Source organism: Physeter macrocephalus, chromosome 9 (genome assembly GCF_002837175.3).
Source record: "Physeter macrocephalus isolate SW-GA chromosome 9, ASM283717v5, whole genome shotgun sequence".
In the NCBI taxonomy this organism is placed as follows: Eukaryota; Metazoa; Chordata; class Mammalia; order Artiodactyla; family Physeteridae; genus Physeter; species Physeter macrocephalus.
In genome coordinates this window covers 4,433,165-4,454,501 of record NC_041222.1, presented here as the reverse complement: position 1 = coordinate 4,454,501, position 21,337 = coordinate 4,433,165, and the positions used below count along the sequence as shown (strand labels likewise).

Sequence of the window (21,337 nt, the reverse complement as noted above, 5' to 3'; positions counted from 1 at the left end):
TTGCAAATGAAGCAACTGACAAAGGATTAATCTCCAAAATTTGTAAGCAACTCATGCAGCTCAATAACAAAAAAACAAACAACCCAATCCAAAAATGGGCAGAAGACCTAAATAGACATTTCTCCAAAGAAGATATACAGATTGCCAACAAACACATGAAAGAATGCTCAATATCACTAATCATTAGAGAAATGCTAATCAAAACTACAATGAGATATCATCTCACACCAGTCAGAATGGCCATCATCAAAAAATCTAGAAACAATAAATGCTGGAGAGGGTGTGGAGAAAAGGGAACCCTCCTGCACTGTTGATGGGAATGTAAATGGATGCAGTATGTATGTAAATATGTAAATATGGAGAACAGTATGGACTTTCCTTAAAAAACTAAAAATAGAACTACCATACGACCCAGAAATCCCACTACTGGGCATATACCCTGAGGAAACCATAATTCAAAAAGAGTCACGTACCAAAATGTTCATTGCAGCTCTATTTAAAATAGCCAGGACATGGAAACAACCGAAGTGTCCATCAGCAGATGAATGGATGAAGAAGATGTGGCACATATATACAATGGAATATTACTCAGCCATAAAAAGAAACGAAACTGAGTTATTTGTAGTGAGGTGGATGGACCTAGAGTCTGTCATACAGAGTGAAGTAAGTCAGAAAGAGAAAAAACTATTGTATGCTAGCACATATATATGGAATCTAAGAAAAGTCGGATCGTAGCCATGTCGTTCCTTAGGAAGACAACAGAAAGATGCCCTGAAAAGAGAAACCTGCACAGGGAGATCAGCTCGGTGCTTTGTGACCGCCTAGAGGGGTGGGATAGGGAGGGTGGGAGGGAGGGAGACGCAGGAGGGAAGAGATATGGGGACATATGTATATGTATAGCTGATTCACTTTGTTATAAAGCAGAAACTAACACACCATTGTAAAGCAATTATACTCCAATGAAGATGTTTAAAAAAAAAAACCCTATCAGTGAGTGGCAAGTGAAAACAAGCTCAGGGCTCCCACTGATTCTGCATAATGATGAGTTGTATAATTATTTCATTACATATTACAATGTAATAAAATAGAAATAAAGTGCACAATAAATGTAATGTGCTTGAATCATCCCGAAAGCACCTCCCCGAACCCCGGTCTGTGGAAAAATTGTCTTCCACGAAAACGGTCCCTGGTGCCAAAAAGGTTGGGAACTGCTGCATGAACTCATTCAGTCCTCAAGATATCCCCTGTGAGGTAGATATATTATCCCCATCATATCCATGAGGAAACTGAGGCAGAGAACTTAGGTGCTTTGCCCAAGAACACATAGTAAAAACAGCTTTTAAAATTAAAAAAAAATAAGAAAGAAAAATCAATATTAGTAGATTTCTCAGAGCATAGCTGTGGGGATTAAGTAAAGTAATGAATGTAAGGCATATGGTAGGTGCACATAAATGGTAGTTATTCTATATTAATATTAATTACATTTTAAAACGTTAAGTGGTGAGCTTTCCTCTTAGAACTGGTACATGAACCCTGAGAGATGATACGGTTTAGCAGAAAAAGTATAGCCTCTGGGGTTTTGAACCCACACCTGCGTTCAGATTCTGGCCCCCTACAGTACAACCTGTCTGGCCTTGGGGAAATAACTTACCCTTTAAGTCCCAGTTTCCTCACCTGTGATAGGGTGGCGATAACAGTATTAGGTTGGACCATATGAAATTGCTGATATCCCTATGGCTGTTTTGGACCTACAAAAATAGCAATTTCATCTGACTCACCCTTTAATGCCTACCTCATAGGGTTGCTTGTAAGGATTGAAAAGCATACATGGGACCAGCCAGCACAGAGCCTGGATTGCAGTGCTTCAGGTGACTTAGGAAGCTCTTCCAGTATTAATAGTTGAGGAACACGAGAGGAGTTGAGGTCGGTACAATGTGTAAAGAAGGAGAAATGTCAGAATTGGGGGACTGGGTGCGGGTGGGTGATGTGGGGGAAGGTAGAAACTAGGGTGACTCCCAGATTTCTGGCCTGGGGACATGGTACTATTTACTGATACAGAGAGCACAGGAGGAGTAGATGTGAGGAGAGAGACAATGGATTAGTACTGGCCACGTGGAATTTGTGGTGCCTGTGGAGATGTCTAATTACATGGGACTGGAGCCCAAGAGAGAAGTGTGTGCCAGAGACAGAAAACAGGGAGTCAGCTGCATCCAGGGCGTATGGAACTGAAGTCCCGGGCTCAGATGAAATCACTCAGGATTAGCATTTGAAGTCATGTTTCCTGTGATCCCGGACCAAACGCAACAACATTGAACAAAGTGAGACGGTGAGTCGGGTTCCAACCAGCGTTTGCTGAGTCTCACACCGTCCAGGTTCCCTGCTAGGTGGGGACAGGATGGGGCAGGGAAATCTAGACATGCGGGAGTCATCTTCCCTGTCCTTGAGGAGTCAGCAGTTAACTCAGCTTCTTTTTTGTAGGGTCTCGGAGGGTGGGGGGAAACCTCTGGTTACAAAGTATAAAAGTGAAAATGCTATTACCCATCTTGTAGGACTGGATCTCATGGATACATCCGGACATGCCTAGCCTGACCTTTCGCGCTCATCAATACTGCAAACAGCCTATGCTGTTTTAGCCTAAAGAACATCTGGGGGTGGGGGGGGGGTGGGGAGGATACAGAACAGCCTAGTAGCCAGAGGGGTTTTGCTCTCTAAGCCTCGGGCTGTGCCTCAGACCTGCACCTCCGGCGGCGGCGGGGGGGTGGGGGGGGGGGGGGGGGGGGGGGGGGGGGGGGGAGGACACCTGGTCTGAGTGTTGCAAAGTATGACGTTGATCTTCTTGTATTTTTTTAAAGTTCATTGTAAAGTGTGGCAAGAATGCAAGGGACAGAAGTAAGGACTGTGGTGTTGGGAAGCAGGATAAAGCTAGGGCTGGTGGTCTGAGGCGCTTTTGATTATAACGTGGTTGTATGTATTTGGAGGTGTGTGTATTTAGCCCATTCATTAGCAGGAAACCCTCAGTATTGGAGAAATGTGTTTAGCTGCAAGGGGGCTTACTCAGCAATCGAGTGTTGTGTGTTCCAGGTGGGATCAGCTGGGATGCCCTCTGGAATCTCAGTAGGAAACTGTGGGGAAGAGAGGAAGGGGGTGGTGTGAAGCTGGTGAGGCCAGGGACTCTGCTGGGGTGACCCACACAGGAGCACGGAGATGTGAGGCTACCATCCAAGGGGACCAGCCGACAGCCGAGGGTCAGGGACAGGCCCGGTCACCAAGGGCAGCGCCGTGGGCGGCACAGGCAGGCGTTCAGACTACAGCCAAGTAGGTCGGGGATGAGCCTCAGTAGGGAATCTGGAGGATGATCAGGGAACCGAGGCAGAATGATAAAAATGAAGTAAAATGAAGCAATAAAAACTGATACTGTGTTAAGTACAAATGGAAGACATTATTTAATCCTCCCAGTATCCATAGGAAGCAGGCCCTATTCTTCCAGTTTTACAGGTAAGGACACCGAATGCAGACAGGTTAAGCAGCTTGGCCAGGGTCGCCCAGCTAGGCAGTGTCTAGGAGATTGGAACCCCTTGCCCCGGCTCTGGGGCTCCCCACAGACACTCAAGCACAGGGACCTGGTGGAGGTGAAGGGCAGCTGCAGCCTGGGGGCGCCCGTGTGCTCAGGGATCCCCAAGGCCCGTAGGCTGCAGCTTCAGGCTCGTCCTCAGCCGGCCTGGTTGGAGCCCACGTGTTCGGGGATAAGAGGGAGTTGGGGAGCGGGTGGGGGAGGCCAGGCAGTGAGCCGGCTGTCCTCGTGTTCCCACTCTCCTCACTCAGCTCTAGCAATAAGGGGTCGGTGTTGAGGGCAGACCCGAGAGGAGAATGGGCAGTTTTCCTGAAATGACGGGTTCCTTCCTATGAAGCAGGTTTTATAGTCCCAGGTGTGTTCTATCCAGAGCGGCTTTCTGATTGCTCACTAATGATGGATAGATTATGGCCCACATAAAGTTGCTGTCCACTAAAAGGGGGATCCGTTACTTTACGCTGACAACAGGCTGGGTTTGGGGCAAAGCTGGTGGAGAGGCCCTCTCTCATCATCAGAAGCGCCGGCCTCCCTAGCAGCCCAGTGATACCGTGTCTGCCTTCCAGGCAAATTGGAGACCATCTTCAAAAGAAAGGACAGGTGAGCCCAGGGCTGCTGCTTCGGTTCTGCCTTCTAGCTGGGTGACTGCAGGCTTCTGACTTTACACTCTGGGCCTCAGTTTCCTCATTCGCCCCAGAATGGAGATTCGAGGATTAAGTAAGGTGATTTCTCTGGAAAGCAGTGAAATTTATTATAACACCAAACAAATGTGATGTTACTTCGAGAGAGGACTTACTCCCAAGGACTCTTCGAAAGACCTGTTCAGATGCCGAATCCATTAGTGTAGAAAGAACTTTGGGTTGGAAATCTGGAGATTTTATGTTTTAGGACTGCCTCTGCCACTAGCAGTGTGGCCCTGGGCAAGTCTCCAGTTTGTTTGTAAAGTGTGTGTGTGTGTGTGTGTGTGTGTGTGAGTGCGTGATGGTTCCCGGCGTGCAGGCTGGGTGTGGAGGCACAAGGCAGCTCTGGGGCTGTAGAGAAGCCCTCTTCTAACCCTGGGGGCCCCGGCAAAGGCGAGTTGAGCCCTGTCAGCTGGGCTGTCACTTTGCTTTCCCACAACTCTCTCTTTCCTCATTCTACCTATTAAACAGAAGTTCAACTGCTTGGAGTTTTCCCAAAGAACATGGTTGTCACGGAAAGATCTCAGACTTTAGACTCTGACCAACTTGGTTTCAAATGATAACTTTATGCTTGTTAGCTGTGTGACGTCGGCCCTGGGACTCCACCTCTCTGAGCCTCTAGTTCCTTGCAGGGTTGTTGTGAAGATTCGGTAGCTCATGGCTGTAAAGCACAGAACACAGAACATGGGTTCTACAAATGGTCATTTTTCCCTTTCCTCTTTCTCATTAAGATAACTTTGTTTCTACAGGAGAAGTTCGTTTATCTGGCAATCATTAGTTAGGTATGTACTAACGAATGTCCCTGGGGTTCATAAATGCCATAGTAATCAAGCTTCCTCATAATTTCATTTCAGGAAATGGTTATTGAGCACCCGCTTTTCTGGGACTAGTGAGTAAAATAAGGCTTGGTCTTTATCGTCAAGGAGCTCATAGTCAAATGGGAGAGAGATAATAACAGTAATAGTAATAGCCCACCATATGTTAGCCTTGGCGAGTCACATTCTTTAACTCGTGTAATCCTCACAACAACCCCACGGCAGAGGCTCTGCTCTTACTCCCATTGTCCAGCTGAGCAAACCGAGGCATAGAGAGGTCAGAAAACTGTCGAGGGTTCCACAGCTAGTAAGGGGCAGCAGCGCTGGGCTTCGGAGCACTGCAGGCAGAGTCCGTGTTCTTAGCTCCCACAATATACTTAAAGATGCAACTGTAATACACCATAGCTATAGACCTCAAGACATACACGCAGGCACATTACACTGTGATGGGGATGTTTCCCACGGACGGGTTAAGATGTCACAGCCATGGGAGCACAGAGGACAGACTCAAGGGGCCGTTCTGGAGGGTTATGGGCTAGGAAAGGATTCTCAGTGGGAATCTTTGAGCTGGGCCTTTGGTGCTGAGCCGGAGCCCTGCAGGCGAAGAAGAGGGAGGGAGGCCGGGGAAGGCAAGGCTTAGCGGCGTGCAGAGGGGTGGGCGGGAGGGGCCGGAAATGAGGCTGCTCAGGTGCCCCTGAGCTTTGGCTGCCCAAGGAAGGAGGGCCTTTTAAGCCACGCAGCTGAGGGGTTGCACGTGAGTGCTCAGCTGTACTTCCTTGGGCATAATTAACGTTATTTCTTTTAAACTGTTCAAGTAAATCCAGGACACTCATCAGCGATAAAACAAACAGGCTTTTTTGGTTGTTGTTGTTTGTTTTTGTTTTACCATTTAGGTTTTCTTAATTGGACCTCTTGGAAAGCCAGGGAGTGGGGGAGTGTTTGACAGGTGCAGTGATAGTTACTCCCATGGGGCCCATAGAGCTCCCCTACTAACCACTGGCCTGAGGGGTTTCTTTGGATACGCTTCCTTCAGTTCACCATATTCCATGTCTGAGTTTAATCTCGGAGTCTCGGGCCTGCCAGACCGCAGTTGTTATTTTTGCTAATACGGGGAGAGTCTCAGTATCAACATTAACCATCTCTATGAGAGATTGGACCACACAGCCCTGTTCCCATGAACAGTGAGCGGCTTGAGGGAGGAGGTGATGTAAAATCCTAAACTGGCTTTGTGGCTGCAGGTGCTCAAGTAGTCAATGAGGTGAGCTGCTCATCTCCCCCCTCCCCGCAACCCCAGACCCGCTCCTCTTCCTGTGTCCCCTAAATCTGTAAATGGTACCATCCCCCCACCCTGCTGACAACCCTCTCTTTCCCCTTCACCTCCATCCAGCCACCAGCCGCCCCCGAATCCACCTCTGTACCATTTCCGCCTCCCAGCCCTGGCGCCACTGCCCAGCTCAGGCCCTCGGGCCTTGGATGGCCCTGTATCTTCCTGCAACTAGTCTCCTCCCTGCCAAACCGTCCTCCTCACGGACGCCAGAGTGATATGGGTGCCATGTCACCCAGTGGTTGAAACTCCACTAGTTGCCTACAGATCAAGTACAAACACAAGGTGTCTGGGAATCTTTTCTGCCCGTTCCCGCCTTGCGTTCCCAGGTTCATCTCTCCCTCTCCGTACTTTCCCTGTATAACCTGGCCCATCACGGAGGCTTCCTCCATCATCCGGGGGCCTGACCACGCCAGACCTCTCTCCTTCCTCCTAGCCCCCCTGCCGGCGTCCATTCAGGCTCGTCCTCTCTGCCCACCATGTCTACCCACTCCAGTCCAGCCAGAGGGATGTTTCTCCGGAACACATCAAGTTGTGTAATTAAGTTCTCAGAACCCTTCAGGGGCTCACCATCACTTCGGGACATTGTCCAAACTCCCCTAAAATGATATTCAAGACCCTTCCAATCAGGCCCTGCCTCCTCCCCAAGCTTGATCTTCTTCCATTGCCCTACTCCCCACACATCCCGCATTCATTCTAGACATGGGCTCAGGAAACTGACTGCCTGAATTCAAAACCTGGTTCCACGTCCTTTAGGCTGTGTGACCTTTGGCAAGTTACTTAACCTCTCTGGGCCTCTGTTTCCTTATCTGTAAAATAGAGTTGTAGAGGGTTAAATGAGATAATACTTCGAACAGCACCTGACCCATAAGAAGTCCCCGTTGGTGTGTGCTAATGTTGTTGTTTTTGCTGTGGTGATCTGGCCCCTGTAAATCTCCCGAGTGGGATTTCCGGGGCGCTTCCCACTCCACTTGCTGGCTGTTCCCCAGCCATCGGAACATATGTAGCTCTCTCCTGCCTTCGCAAAACCCCACCCCGGCAGCACGTTACCTGTTCTTCCTCCCCGCCTCACCTGTCTATCTCCCACCCTGCCCCTTCCTGCCTGGCCCTCGGAAACCTGACTGTAGAGCGCCTCCTTCTCGCCTGCCTCAGAAATCGCCTGGCACACTGGGAGTAGGAATTTGCCCCCACCAGGTGCGAGGCTGTCTTGGCTGAGGCTGGAAGGGGCTGCTCCCTGCCCCCTGTCCAGCATGTACTTTGTGACATCTGCTTGTCTACCAGAGGCTTGTTTTTGCCGAAGATCCCCGTGTCCGTGACCCCAAGGGTCTCAGTTGCTAAGGCTGGATGCAAATCCACCCGTGTGACAGAGGACTGCTCTAACTGGCTTTGACTTCCCTGGTATTGCAGACATGGTATTTCTTCAGCAATTGTCCTCCTACCTGCCCCTCGCTGCTAATGATGTTTTGTGGCTTGGTATTCGGTGGTGAATTTCTCTTCTGAAATATTTTAGCTTGCTTCTCCCAGATGCCCAGCTGACTTCCTCAAGTGCCTCATAAATCTCCCATCCAGAGCTCCTGCTCCTGGAGATCATCCCAATGCGCTGATCCCAGCAGCCCAGCATCAACCCTCTGCTGATTAATGTCACTTGCATGTTTGTAACACAGCCTTCCACTGTGGTGATGTCAAGATAAATCATTGTTCAGAACCTGTTGGCTGGCAGAAGCCAGGGACCTCAGTGTGACCCCCTTTATTGTATAGGTTAGTACAACGAAGCCCAGGAGGTTAGGTGACTTTCTCACAGTCACACAGTCAGAAATTACCTGTCTGAATTGGGACTAGAATCCAGATCTTCTGGTTTTCACTTCAGTATTCTTTCTACCTCACCAAAAGCTATTTCTTTTCTTTTTTTAATTAAATTTTTAAACAACTTAAAGTGGTAAAATATGCATAATGTAAAATTTACCATCTTTACCATTTTTAAGTGTACAGTTCAGTAGTATTAAGTGTATTCATATTGTTGTACAACCATAACCGTCATCCGTCTCCGGAACTTTTTCCATCTTCCCAGACTGAAGCTCTACCTATCACACACTCACTCCCCATTCCTTCCTACTCCCAGTCTTTGGTAACCACCATTCCACTTTCTGTCTCTATGAATCTGACTACTGTAGGTACCTCATACAAGTGGAACCATATAGTATCTGTCCTTTTGTGTGATGGCTTCTTTCACTTAGTGTAATGTCTTCAAGTTTCATTGTAGCATATGTCAGAATTTCCTTCCTGTTTATAGCTGAATAATACTCAATTGTATGTATGTACCACATTTTGTTTATCCATTCATCTGTCAATTGACATTTGGGTTTCTCCCACCTTTTGGCTGTTGTCAGTAATGCTGCAATGAACATGGGCGTTCAGATATTTGTTCGCCAAAAGCTATTCCTTATGAAAATATAATTAGAGATACTTGCTGCTACCTACTGTTGCCAGATTGTATTTTTTTCCTAATGGTAAGTTTGGAAAATACAAAAAAACACACAGTGAAGAATATAAAAGTTGCTAATTTTATGTGGTATATACTTACAGGATTTTATACTCATGGTGCCCATGATTTTAAAAGTTTTATACAGACTGAGAGAATTTTAACAGGTAGGCCAATCTGTGTATTAGGGAGAACACTTGAAATATATTTAAGGGACAGACAGCATAAGAACTGAGCATGACCTTGGCCAACCATGGCATTTTGGAGATGAGTTCATTCAAAGTATGAGCTTACCTTAACAGTAAGACGGAGGGAACTTTTTGTGGTGGTGCTTCCTTAAGACTATTTTAACGTCTTCTTTTAAAAAAGTTTTTGTTGGAGTATAGCTGATTCACAGTGTTGTGTTAGTTTCAGGTGTACAGCAAAGTGAATCAGTTATATACATCTATCTATCTATCTCTCAACTCCTTTTTTAGAGTCTTTCCCCATATAGGTCATTACAGAGTATTGAGTAGAGTTCCCTGTGCTATACAGCAGGTTCTTATTAGTTATCTATTTTATATATAGTAGTGTGTATATGTCAATCCCAATCTCCCAATTTATCCCTCCCCGCCCCCTTACCCCCTGGTAACCATAAGTTTGTTTTCTACATCTGTAACTCTATCTCTATTTTGTAGATAAGTTCATTTGTAGCTTTTTTTAAGGTTCCACATATAAGTCAGACAGAGAAAGACAAATATCATATTTTAACATCTTAATAGAGTGTCTTACTGCTAAGAAGAGTCGAATTTTGAAGGGGGGTCTTTCCCACTCACATTTCTTAAATATCCACTAGGGGGCAGTAAAAGACAAAAATTTTCAACAGGGCTGATGAGTGCCTGGCAATCAGGTCACTGCATCCTCTTTGCATCTCTCGCAGTTATCCGTGCATTCGGTTACAAGATGATGAATTTCACATCCAAGAGTACGTTTGGGTGAAACTGACGATACCATCAGCTGTAACCCAATTGAACGTCTTCCTCACATTCAGGCTAACGTTAATGTGTAAAACTTCATTCAATGTGTTGGGCCCAGATTGTATTTTATTCAATTCACGTTAGCCCAGCGATTCTCAAACAGAGTGAACATCAGAATTACCTGTCAATGCTTTTTCCCAAATACACATGCCCAGGTCTCATCCCAGATCTGGAAAATCAGAATTTCTGGGGCTGGGGCCTAGTTATATAGACTATCTTTAGATTCTGGCCCATGAGGAGGGGGTCACCCTTGAGTAAAACCTCAGAGGAAAGTGAATGTGAATTCTGGAATTTTTTTTCTTTTTTCTCTTTTGAAAACAGAAGTTGCTGAAGGGTCTGGTGGCTCTGGGAACCACATGCAGAACAGCTGTGAAGCTTTCCCATAAATGGTGCCTGTAGTAGACCAAGCCAGGAACCCAGACAGAAGATCTGGAATTGAGGCAGGCCTGGCAAACTCAGGATCTACAGATACGGTTCCAAGAAGGCCATGCTCTGGGACCAAACTGTTCAGAGTGAGGCCAGAGCTCAGATACTGTCTGCTATATTAAGAGAATCTTTCTTATAGTATTCAGGGAAAAGAAACCTTTAATTTTACCGTAGCAGAGGTAAAGATGGCACAGAGGACCTGCCGTGAGGTAAAAAGACTTCAGTTCTCATCCTAACCTTCCCACTAGCCAGTTAGGGAACCCAAGGCAAGTTATGTCACTCTCTGAGCCTCAGCTTCCCTGTTTGAATTATGAGAGGATTAGATGCCATTGATCTCTGAGGATCCTTCCAGTTCTAAAAATTCAATGATTCGATTAGTATTAATAACCTTGATTTGTATGGCTCTACTCTGGCAAAGAGCAGAAAAAATATTCAGTAATGCAACGAATGACAGGGACTATTGACCATGTAGTTTAATTTATTTAAGGCATATGCACTGAATTCAAAGGAGAAAATATTGCAGCCAATAATATATTGAACTGTTAGTATCTTCAGCATAGCAAAAGCTTTCCGGAGGGAAAAATTACCCATTAGTGCAAACTTGACGTTTTTCACTTCCTGATCCATAACTGCCATTTCTCCAGTACGTTTATATTTACTGTAAAGGGCCAAATGTATGAATGCTTCGGATGAATATTAAATAACTACGTAAGCATCAAGGTCATTGTCGCAAAGAAGGCTCCGTGGAGGTCCCTGGGAGGCTGGCATTGATCTCCTGTGAAGTTCCATTCTCCAATCCTGCTGACAAGGGGAAACAATTGGTGTGGACCATTATTAAAGCTTTAAGTGTTTCTCCATTGTTAAAGATCTTTTACAAGCCCGGAGTAACTGATAGTGCCCAAGGAATTGGCAAAAGCTTAACTTAGAAATATAGGCTGGTCAGAGATAAGTAAAACCCAGAACACAGTTGTCCTGGGTTGGGCTTACGCAGCAAAGGTGCATATCCGGTCGAGTCCAGTTCTGGGGCAAGCTGGCACCGCTCTGAGTTAGGATTCAGAAAGGAAGGAAAGCTTGTTCGGGGGCTCTTTCATACCAGAAGCTGCAGAGAGAGCCGCTCCCTCTTTCAAATTCACCTTTAAATTTCCTCCAGCTTGTCCCCCAGGACAAACGTCCGGGGCAACTGGGTGTGTGTTGAGTGATGCAGACACGCAGATCCAGACTAACTGCACTGGCCAAGTGCCCAGGATAATTATGTGGGTGTCCTGCTGACCTGGAGCTAGGAGGAGAGCAAATCTTAGGATGACAGAATCCAGTTTCAAAAGATCTCAACAGATGAAAGGATTGGCTGAGTCATGATGAACTTAATGAGAGATATAGATGGTAAACTAACAGCTCCCCGTGCAGCCCTTCTGTGTAGTGCTGTGTTCCGCCCTGTGCACATTTCAGTTGATTTCCTCTTTACAATGACCCAGGGAGGAAAGGTTTTTATATCCCCATTTTTTTGGTTTTTGTTTTGTTTTGTTTTTGTCTTTTTGTTTTGTGGTACACGGTCCTCTCACTGCTGCGGCCTCTCCCGTTGCGGAGCACAGGCTCCGGACGCACAGGCTCAGCGGCCATGGCTCACGGGCCCAGCCGCTCCGCGGCATGTGGGATCTTCCCGGACCGGGGCTCGAACCCGCGTCCCCTGCATCGGCAGGCGGACCCCCAACCACTGCGCCACCAGGGAAGTCCTATATCCCCATTTTTTAAAACGAGGAAACTGAGACATGGAAGTACAGAGGAGGGTGCAAGCACCTCAGAGCCCTCGATCTACATTCCAATCCAGTTCTGCCCCTCAGTCTACCGGCAAGTTACTTCCTCTTGAAAAAATAGCACTAGCCAGGCTTTATGGCTGCCTTTCATGTGTCAGTTTCTGTGGGCTTCGCCCTTTGCATTTATGATCTCATTTAATCCTCGGAACAATCTTTCTCCTATTTTACAGACGAGGAAGGACAGATAAGTAACTTGCCAAAGGTCACCCAGTAAGTAGCAGGGCCAGGATATGAGCCCAGGCCGTCTGACTCCCAGGCCTGTGCTCTTCACCAGTATGGTACCGTCTCGGTTTCCTGTACCATGAAAAGGGAACAACCGTATGTTCTGTGAGGGTTACATGAAATAACTTACGTAAAGTGCCTCATGTAGCCGCCACACATGGTAGGCATCATAGATAGTGCTAGACTATCATCATCACCATCACTATACCGTCATCAGTTAAATGACTCGCTCGGAGTTAGAGCTAATAACCGGCAAAGACCTGGCATTCAAACCCAGGTCCTGTGACTGAAAATCCACTGGACTGTGGGGGACAAGATCGGGGGCAGCTTTTAGGTCACTGTCTCAGTGCCTAGTACAGTTTTTACCTCCCTGGTAGGTGCTGAGTGAGTCCTCACATAGGTGGGGCCTGTTTTTTTCAGTCATTCACCAAACATTTGACGAGGTCCTGCTGTGTCTCGAGGAGGACCAGAGAGGACAAGAATACAGTGCTAACCATCCTTTTTCTCCCCCCAGGTTCGAATGGTGAAAGATGGGGACCCCTCCTGGAAGCCCACTTTTATTGTGAAACCTGATAGTGGTTGTCAGGGTGACGGAATCTACCTCATTAAAGACCCCAGTGACATCCGCCTGGCAGGGACCCTCCAGAGCAGGCCGGCGGTGGTCCAGGAGTACATCTGCAAACCTCTCCTTATCGACAAGCTCAAGTTTGATATCCGTCTGTATGTCCTACTAAAGTCCTTAGAGCCCTTAGAGATTTATATAGCCAAAGACGGACTCTCGCGGTTTTGTACAGAGCCCTACCAGGAGCCTCACCCCAGAAACCTGCACCACATCTTTATGCATTTGACCAACTATTCACTGAACATCCATAGTGGTAACTTTGTCCATTCGGACAGTACTAGCACAGGCAGCAAAAGGACCTTTTCTAGCATTCTTTGTAGGTTGTCTTCCAAGGGTGTTGACATCAAGAAGGTCTGGTCTGATATCATCTCCTTGGTGATTAAGACTGTCATTGCCCTGACTCCAGAGCTCAGAGTGTTCTACCAGTCGGATATCCCCGCAGGGAGGCCGGGGCCCACGTGCTTCCAGGTAACCATCGCCAGTTCCCAGCCTGAATTCTTGACCTTGATCGGGCCTTTGGAGGGCTCCCTGGCCTCGTGTGGGATGAGGGTTGGGGTGGGACGGCCAGCGGGATGGAGGGGTTGTTGCTGCCATGGGCTTTGGTGTGAAACCAGGGTCCAACCTCCTGCTTTCTATTTGCTGGCTGTGTAATTTGGGGCAAGTTACTTCCATTTCCCTACCTGTAAAATGGGACCAGGAGTGCCTCCCTTAAAGGATGCTTGTAAGAGTCAAACGAGATGTATGGAAAACGCAGTGCCTCCCGTTCATTTGTTCATTCTTTCTTCTAGCAATTTTTACCACCTGCTTAGTAGGGGCCAGGCACTGTTCAAGGCAGTAAGTCAGGTCCCTGGCTGGCTGATGCAGAGAGTCTGCTATTGTGGGAGACAAATAAGTTAAAAAGCAATTAGTATAAAGTGTCACAAGTGCTAAAATAGAGTAGGAAGTGTGCCAGGCGCTGTGAGATTGGGGGACCGTCTCACATTTTCTGAGCGGGAATGAGGGTGGCTGAGAAGACTTCCCACAAGTAGCAGCAGTTAAGAACCTGGAGTAAGAGTTAGATGGAGCAGGCGAGGCTGGATAGGGCTGGGGAGGCGAAGCATCCCAGGGGAGACATGTTTGCAGCCCTAGAGGTGAGTATGGCTGGAGGGTGGGGTTTGAGGCAGAGATGTGGAGGGAGATGAGGAAGATAAGGTGAGAGAGATAGGTAGGAGGTATGTCCTGGAAAGCTACGGGCAGTAGGGGCCACAGGAGGGTGCTAGCCCGGCACCGATGCACTCAGGTTTGTGTGTTGCAAAGAACAAACTGGCCGCAGGGTGGAGAGTGGATTGTGGGGAGACTGGGAGCGGGGTGGAGGGGGGAACTGGTGAGCCGACTGCTTTCCTACAAGCAAGAGAGGATGCTGGCTTGGATTGAGAAGGGCTTGGTGGAGTTGGAGAGAATAGATTTGAGAGCCCTTGAAGAGGTAGGATGGCCAGACTTGGTGATTGGCTGGGGCTGGGGGACAGTGGAGAGGTGGTGGCAGGGGGCGAGTGGGGAGAGCCCAGACCGACTCCCAGCCTTTGGCGCTTGGGTGGATGGAGAGAAGCCACCGGCGGGGGACCAGCTTGTAGTGGCAGGGGGGGTCAGGAGTTGGACTTGAACATGCGTTTGAAGGACCTGCGTGACATCCAGGTGGGGAGGTTGGGTGGACATTGGGCATCTGGGCCTGGAGTTCGGGAGAGAGAGATCTGGGCAGGAGAGAGATTGGGAACGTCAGTGTTCAGATGGTCCCTGAGCCCTGCGCGGCTACAGGGTGAGAAGAGGCCAGGGAGACCCCCATGAGCACTGCCATTCAAGTAAGGGACAGGCGGGGGGAAGGGGGGGCAGCAAAGGAGGCCAAAAGAAGTGGCTTGAGCCATAGAAGGGATGTCAGGAGAGGAAGCAGCCTCAATTCTTGGAGAAGAAGCGGGGGGGCGGGGGGGGCGGGGTCAGCCATGGCAAACGCTGCTGAGATGTCGCGTCAGACCCGAACGGAAAGTGTCCATTGCACTTACTGACCCGTGGGGCGATGGGACAGGGTGATGGTAGAGGACGAAGCCAGTGTGCGGGCGGGGAGGAGCTGGGAATGGGGGTGGCGCATTCCTCCAGGTCCTTCGGCCATGAAGGTGGTGGCGGGGGACTCGGGGTCCAGGCGCTCGATAGGCACACGGTTTCCTGCCACCGGATGAATCAGGATAGGGAACAGACGGTACGAAGGAACACCTCTGGGACCCTCTCCGTCCAATCTTTCAAGTTATTCTGTGGCAGTTAGTATATAAGAAAGAATACATGGAACATGTATGTAAGCTCCAAAGCAAAGGCACCAAATCGTCGTTCCCAGCCCACCTCCCAACCCAAGATCCTCAATTACTGCGCTTCTCCCCCAACCCATTGGTCACCCCGAGGTAATCATGGTCCCGAATTTTACGTTTATCATTTCCTTGCTTAAAAAAATCCTTTCATTATCCGTGAATGTGTCTCTAAGCAGTATATTGTTTTGCTTTGCTTGTTTTGAGCTTCGTAAAAATAGTACGTCAAGTCCCTGGTCTTCTGCAACCTTCTTTTCCGCTCTGTGTTGAGGTGGGTCGTTGGTGCTGTTGCATCGGCACTGCTGGGTCTTCCATTGTAAATACGCACACCGTGTTTATCAGTTCCTCTGGCAATGAACATCTGCGTTGTTTCTGGTCCTTTACCTTAGACTGTGGCAGGAGAGAAACGGGTAGCGTGGAAGGGAGGGGAGGCAGTGGGGCAGCGTCTCTGATGGGTGGGGCGTTCCTCCAGCAGCAGAAGAGGAGGCTTGGTCCCAAGGTGCGGCCCCAGATCCAGAGAGGTGACCCGGGCGGCTGGACCCCCGTCGGCGGGATTTTCAGGCAGGCTGGCAGAAGCCTTTGCAGGGGGAGTTCAGGCAGTGATGGGTTCCAGGAAGGGCTAATTGTCATCCGGAGATCTGTCCTTAGGCACTGGGCTCCAGGTTCTTGTTCCCAGGCAGGATGTCTAGCTCAGCCATCAGGTAGGTGGCTCAGGGCCTTAGAAAGGGGAAGTGGGCAGAGCTTAGAGGCAGGACCAGAGAAAACAAGTCCCGGCTTGAGCCATCAGAAGGTTAGGGCGAAGGAGAGAGTTGCAACTTGGAGGCATCCAGGGGTCATCCCGGGGGACTGTGTGGTCACATCTGTTCGGCAGTGACAGCTATTCCAGGAGTATCATGTGGGCCGGCGTGCGTGGCCAAGCCACAGAGCCCTGGCACAGCGAGGGTGCAGGGTGGAGGGCCAGGGCGCTGGTTTTGCTGCTTGTCTTGCTGTGGACAGGCGGCATGCGGAGACCGTGGTGTGGAACCAGGGGCCCAACTGGAGGGCAGACAGGGAGGGAGCCACTGGTTTGGACAGATCATGTCTAGCAAATGGAACCACAGCCCTGTGACCGTTTTCCACTGCTTGACCACACTAAGTGCTGCCAGGCCTGGGGTCAGGAGAGGAGCACAAGGCCGGAAGTAACCCTCCAGGAGGATCTCGTCCTCTTCCCAGCGGTGGGACCTTGGGCACGTTTCTTCACCACCCTGAGCCTCTGTTTCTTTCTCTGTGAATCCCCTACACTCACTTCCCTACCTGCCTTCTTTGGAGTAGCGTGAAGTAATGAAGGCGAAGGTATAAAGCATTAGATGTTTAAAATCTGTTTTAGCGTATATTTCAGATTCATAGTGATTGAGAAAGTAGTATCTTTTTCTCCTGGGATTCCTCTCTTGCTTTCTTTAGTCTTATCACTTGTTAAAACACTTGTTAGTTTGGGTCTCAAGCACCTGAACTAACTGGGAACCCAAAGATTTAGGGACAACATATGGTCTGCCATTGCCTTGCTGTGTGATTTTATATTAGTCACTTAACTTCTCTGTGCCTCAGTTTCCTCACCTACCTCACAGAGTTGTTGTGTGACTCACACAAGATAAAGATGATGAAGCGCTTTGTGAACGCTAATGTTCTGTGCATACATAATGAATTATTTCTTGGTCATGGACGCCCGTTTTGCTTGTAGCCTGGGCCTGGCCCATATTGCAGCATTCCCGGACATACACTCGAAGCCAAGAAAATTACATTTATCTTAAACATGTGACCGTGACCCCTTTCCAATCACAGCCGCAATAACTACTTGGGAAATTGTGATGGTCCAGAGCAGGGGCTGGCGCAGCCAGGCTGTGGGCAGGTTTCCTGTAATCTGTTGCCTAGGAACGTGGCTGCCCTGTCATTCTGGCCTGTCCCCCGTCATTGCCCAGGCAGCCCCAGCAAGATATCCCCCTGTCAGTCTTCTTGAGGGCAGCTCTGTGACCCTGGCTTAAAGAGCCAGGTCCGTCTGGGTGTAGATGATCCATGTGGCAGAAATGCACACGCAGAGGAAAGGTTTCTAGCTCAGCTTTCGTGGACATTCTTTCCCAATTTCATCGCTCGGTTTCTATCTTCCTCTAGCTCTGGGTCCACTTCTCTCCTTGGCGGCAATCCTTTCCCTTCAGTGTCGGGAGGAGGCACCTTCCCTAAAGGCTGAGGTGCTTCTCCTTTTCCTTCTTTGCTCTTTTGATCTCCTCCCTCCCCGTCAGCCCCAGACACCCCACAGGAAGGAGGCGAAGGGTTTTGTTCTCGGATGCCCTGGGTTTGAGCTAACCCCAGCTCCTCCTTCCAGCAACTCTACCTGGAGAGCTTGGCAAGTTAACCTTTCTCTGCCTCAGTTTTCTTATCTGCAAATAGAGATAATATTGTATTTGGACCGGCCTCACAGTTGTTGTGAGACTGAATGAGAGAAAGCTGTGTGGAACAGTACCCAGCAGGTAGGAATCCCTTAATGAATGATATTATTATTACATTGTTTGTTATCTGTAACAACAATCGTTCTCACACTGGTCTGTGAAGAAGTGCCTTGAACTTACGGGGAAACCATGAAATAGTCGCATTTCCAACTTAATGGAACGCCGGTACTCCAAGGACCACAGTTTGAGAAACAAGTCCTGGCACCGGTTGCCTCCCAGCCTGGCCCCAGCCTCGCTTCCCCGTTCTCCCTGAGCCCCGCGAACCTGCCGAACAAAGCTGATTCCCGTCTCCTGGACATCACTGGTGTTTCCCCAATTCTGCCTGTTTGTTCTGTCTTGGCCTGCCATGCTCTCTCCTCTTCTCCCTCCTTTTTGAAATTCAACGCTGACAAGGTGCTGCTCAAATCCCACCTTCTCTGTAAAGCCTCCCTTGACCCCTTCTGACATTTTAAGCTTTTTTCTTCTTCTAGACACATTTGCTGGTCACCCACTGAGACAAGCCCTGAGCTAGCTGTGGGACATGTGGTTATGGATCAGATGCAGTCTGACCCTAAGAGGTGCACCGTGTAGTGAGGAGACTGCCACGTGGGAGTAATAAATGCTATAAGGATATACATGCTATAAATGCGTGTACAGGATGCAGGGAGAGCACAGAAAAGGGAGCAGTTAACTTTGCCAGTTAACCTGGTCAAGGAAGGCTTCCCAGAGGAGATGCTTAAGCTGGAGCTTAAGGCGTGGAGAAGAATTTGCCAAGCAGAAAAAAGTAAGCGACACCACACCCTCCTGGCTTCCCTCCTATCTCACTGGCTGCTGCTTCTCAGCCTCTTCTCCTGCGCCTGCCAGGGATGGTGATCCCAGCTCCTCTTCGCTTGTCTACAATCGCTCCCTAAACGATCTCTTCTAGCCCCGTGGCTTTAAGTACCAGCTATGTGCCGGTGACTCCTATATTTGTATCTCCTGTCTTGACTTCTGCTTGAGTTCCACGCTGGTCTATCCAACTGCCCACTTTAATTTTCTACTTGGATTTCTGGTGGGCATCTCACACCTGACATGTCCAAAATCAAACTCTTGATTTCCCTTCCAAACTTACTCTCCCACTGTCTTTCCTATTTCAGTAAAGGAGTAGCATTCAGTTACTCAGACTAAATCCCGCCCCCCCCCGCCCCCCAGTTTTTATTTCTTCTTTTCTCCTCCTTCCCACATTTAATCCATAAGCAGCTCTTGCAGATATACTTTAAAATGCATCCTAAATGTAACCACTTCTAACCAACTCCCCCTGCTTCCATTCCAGTCTAGGCAGCCGTCACCTTGTACTTGTATCACTGCAGTAGCCTCCTAATTGGTGTTCCTTTTCCCACCCTTGCTGCTTGTAGCCTATTTTTCTCACTGTAGCCAAAGTGATTCTTTTAAAACATGTCAGATCAAATTACTTCCCTGTGTAAACTCTCCAATGGCTTTCTCATTGCACTTAAAATCCTGGCTCCTTACCATGGCCTACAAGATGCTGCATGATATGTCCCCTGTCATTCTATCTGACCTCATCGCCTATCTGCCTCTTGCTCACTCTTTGCTGTTTGTCAGAAGTGGCCTTTGTTCTTGCCATTCCTCCTTCCTGGAAGGCTGTTCCTCAGCTCTTCAAATAACTTATTTGCTCACTTCATTCAGTCCCTGTTCATACGTCACCTGCCAAGTCTTTTGCTTCTGGTCATGATGGAGTAACAAAGACTGGACTTAGCCTTCTTTAGAAAACAACTAGAATAACACACAAAATACATGAAATAAGTGTTTTCAGATTTTGGACAACACATAGCTATGCACTGTGATCCCCAAGGAAAGCGGTGGGGGGGAAGCCAAGATGTGTCTACGGTTGCCTCAGCTTTCTGTCTGCAGGCAATCTCCAGAAGGTGGGCAAGGGGGGCACCTAAACAGAGCCTTGTGATATCAGTGAATTGAGGAAATGGAGATCAAAGTCGAGGAATGCCGAGGTGGCTAGGATTCTGTGGGCAGAATTCTGAAAGGTAGGGACCCAACCAGGAAAAGAGCTCCAGGAACCTGCGTGGGATCCCTGTGCATCTTTGCCAAGTGCTGGGCCATTCATATGTGGAGGGTTAATCCACAAAGCTGAGCAAAGAATGACCAGGGAACTGAGAAGCTGAACTACTTCCAGAGCTCACACAGAGCAGGGAGATGTTCAAGCTCCAAAGAGTCAGCGTGGAGAGTGCTTGGTGGTTGCTGGACACATTCAATGGAGACTCCAGAGAAGTTCTGCCTCAATGGACTGAAGCTTCCCTGGAATGAAAGTTACTCTAGGCCCAACCTAGTAAAGCTTGAATAATAGGCCTTGAAGGTATCAAAATAATCTGCAAATAATTGACTGTCTAAAAACCTAGCACTTTTTGAAAGAGGACAAAATCCAGACACTGAGCATTAAATGTCCAGCTTCCAATAAAAACCCACTAGATTTTCCACAAGGCAGGAAAAGATAACCCATACCTAAAGAGAAAATCAATAGAAACAGACCCATAAATATTAGAAATAATGAAACTAGTAGGAAAAAGATGTTAAAACAGCTATTACAACTATGTACAAAGATTTAAAGGAAAATATGAGCTTAATGTAGAGAGAAATGGAGCTATTAAAAAAAGAACCAAATGGAACTTCTAGGAACCAAATGGAAGAAAATATCTGTAGTGAAAATTTCACTGGACAGGATTAACAGCAGATTAGATACTGTAGAAGAAATGATCAACGAACTTGAAGACATAGCAATAGAATTGATTCAAAACGAAACAGAGAGAGCAAAGTGACAGGAAAAATAAATGAACAGACCCTGAGTTACCTATGGTACAATATCAATGATCTAACGTACGTGTAATTGGAGTTCCCTGAGCAGAAGAGACAAGGAAGATACAGAAGACTATTTGAAGAAATGGCCACACACACAAACGTGTGCACACATACACCAAGCCTTATCATAATCAAATCAGTGATGATAAGAAAATCTTAAAAGCAGCTAGAGAGACAAATTGTGTTCAGAGGAACAAAGAATAACCAAAAAGTTCTCATCAGAAACTGTGCAAACCAGAAGAAAATGGGATGACAAATGTCACCTTCTTAGAAAGGCCTTCCCTGACCACCGAACTCTCCCCTGCATCCACTGTATCACACTCTACGTTCTTACCTTGTTTTAATTATTCACTTGCTTGTGGTCTCTCTCCTAGAATGTAAGCTCTAAGAGGGCAGGAGTTAAAACATACCTTGTCTTATTTGCTGTTTGATCCCCAGTGCCTAGAATAGTACCTAGGGTTTGGTAGGTGCTCAGTAAATATTTGATAAATAAAGTTGTTGTCTTTCAAGTAGAAGAGCACAAAGGCAGAGAGCAGTAAAGCATCCTAGAGCTACCAATAGTTTAGCACAGTTAGAGCCCAAGATGTGCAGCAGTGAGTGGGAGAAAATAAAGCTAGAGTCTGGGGCTTCCCTGGTGGCGCAGTGGTTGAGAGTCTGCCTGCTGATGCAGGGGACACGGGTTCGTGCCCCGGTCCGGGAAGATCCCACATGCCGCGGAGC

The 21,337-nt window shown here is 48.0% G+C and overlaps 1 protein-coding gene across 17 annotated transcripts in view; it reads left to right on the top strand.

The window, feature by feature from the left end:
* TTLL11 (tubulin tyrosine ligase like 11) overlaps nt 1-21,337 on the top strand; it is a 197,239-nt gene that overhangs the window by 34,918 nt on the left and 140,984 nt on the right. For all 17 annotated transcript variants that reach the window (XM_055086987.1, XM_028493556.2, XM_028493555.2 and 14 more), the window contains exon 3: nt 12,856-13,431. In XM_055086987.1, coding sequence (XP_054942962.1) covers nt 12,856-13,431 — 576 coding nt within the window. The remainder of the gene's footprint in view (nt 1-12,855; nt 13,432-21,337) is intronic.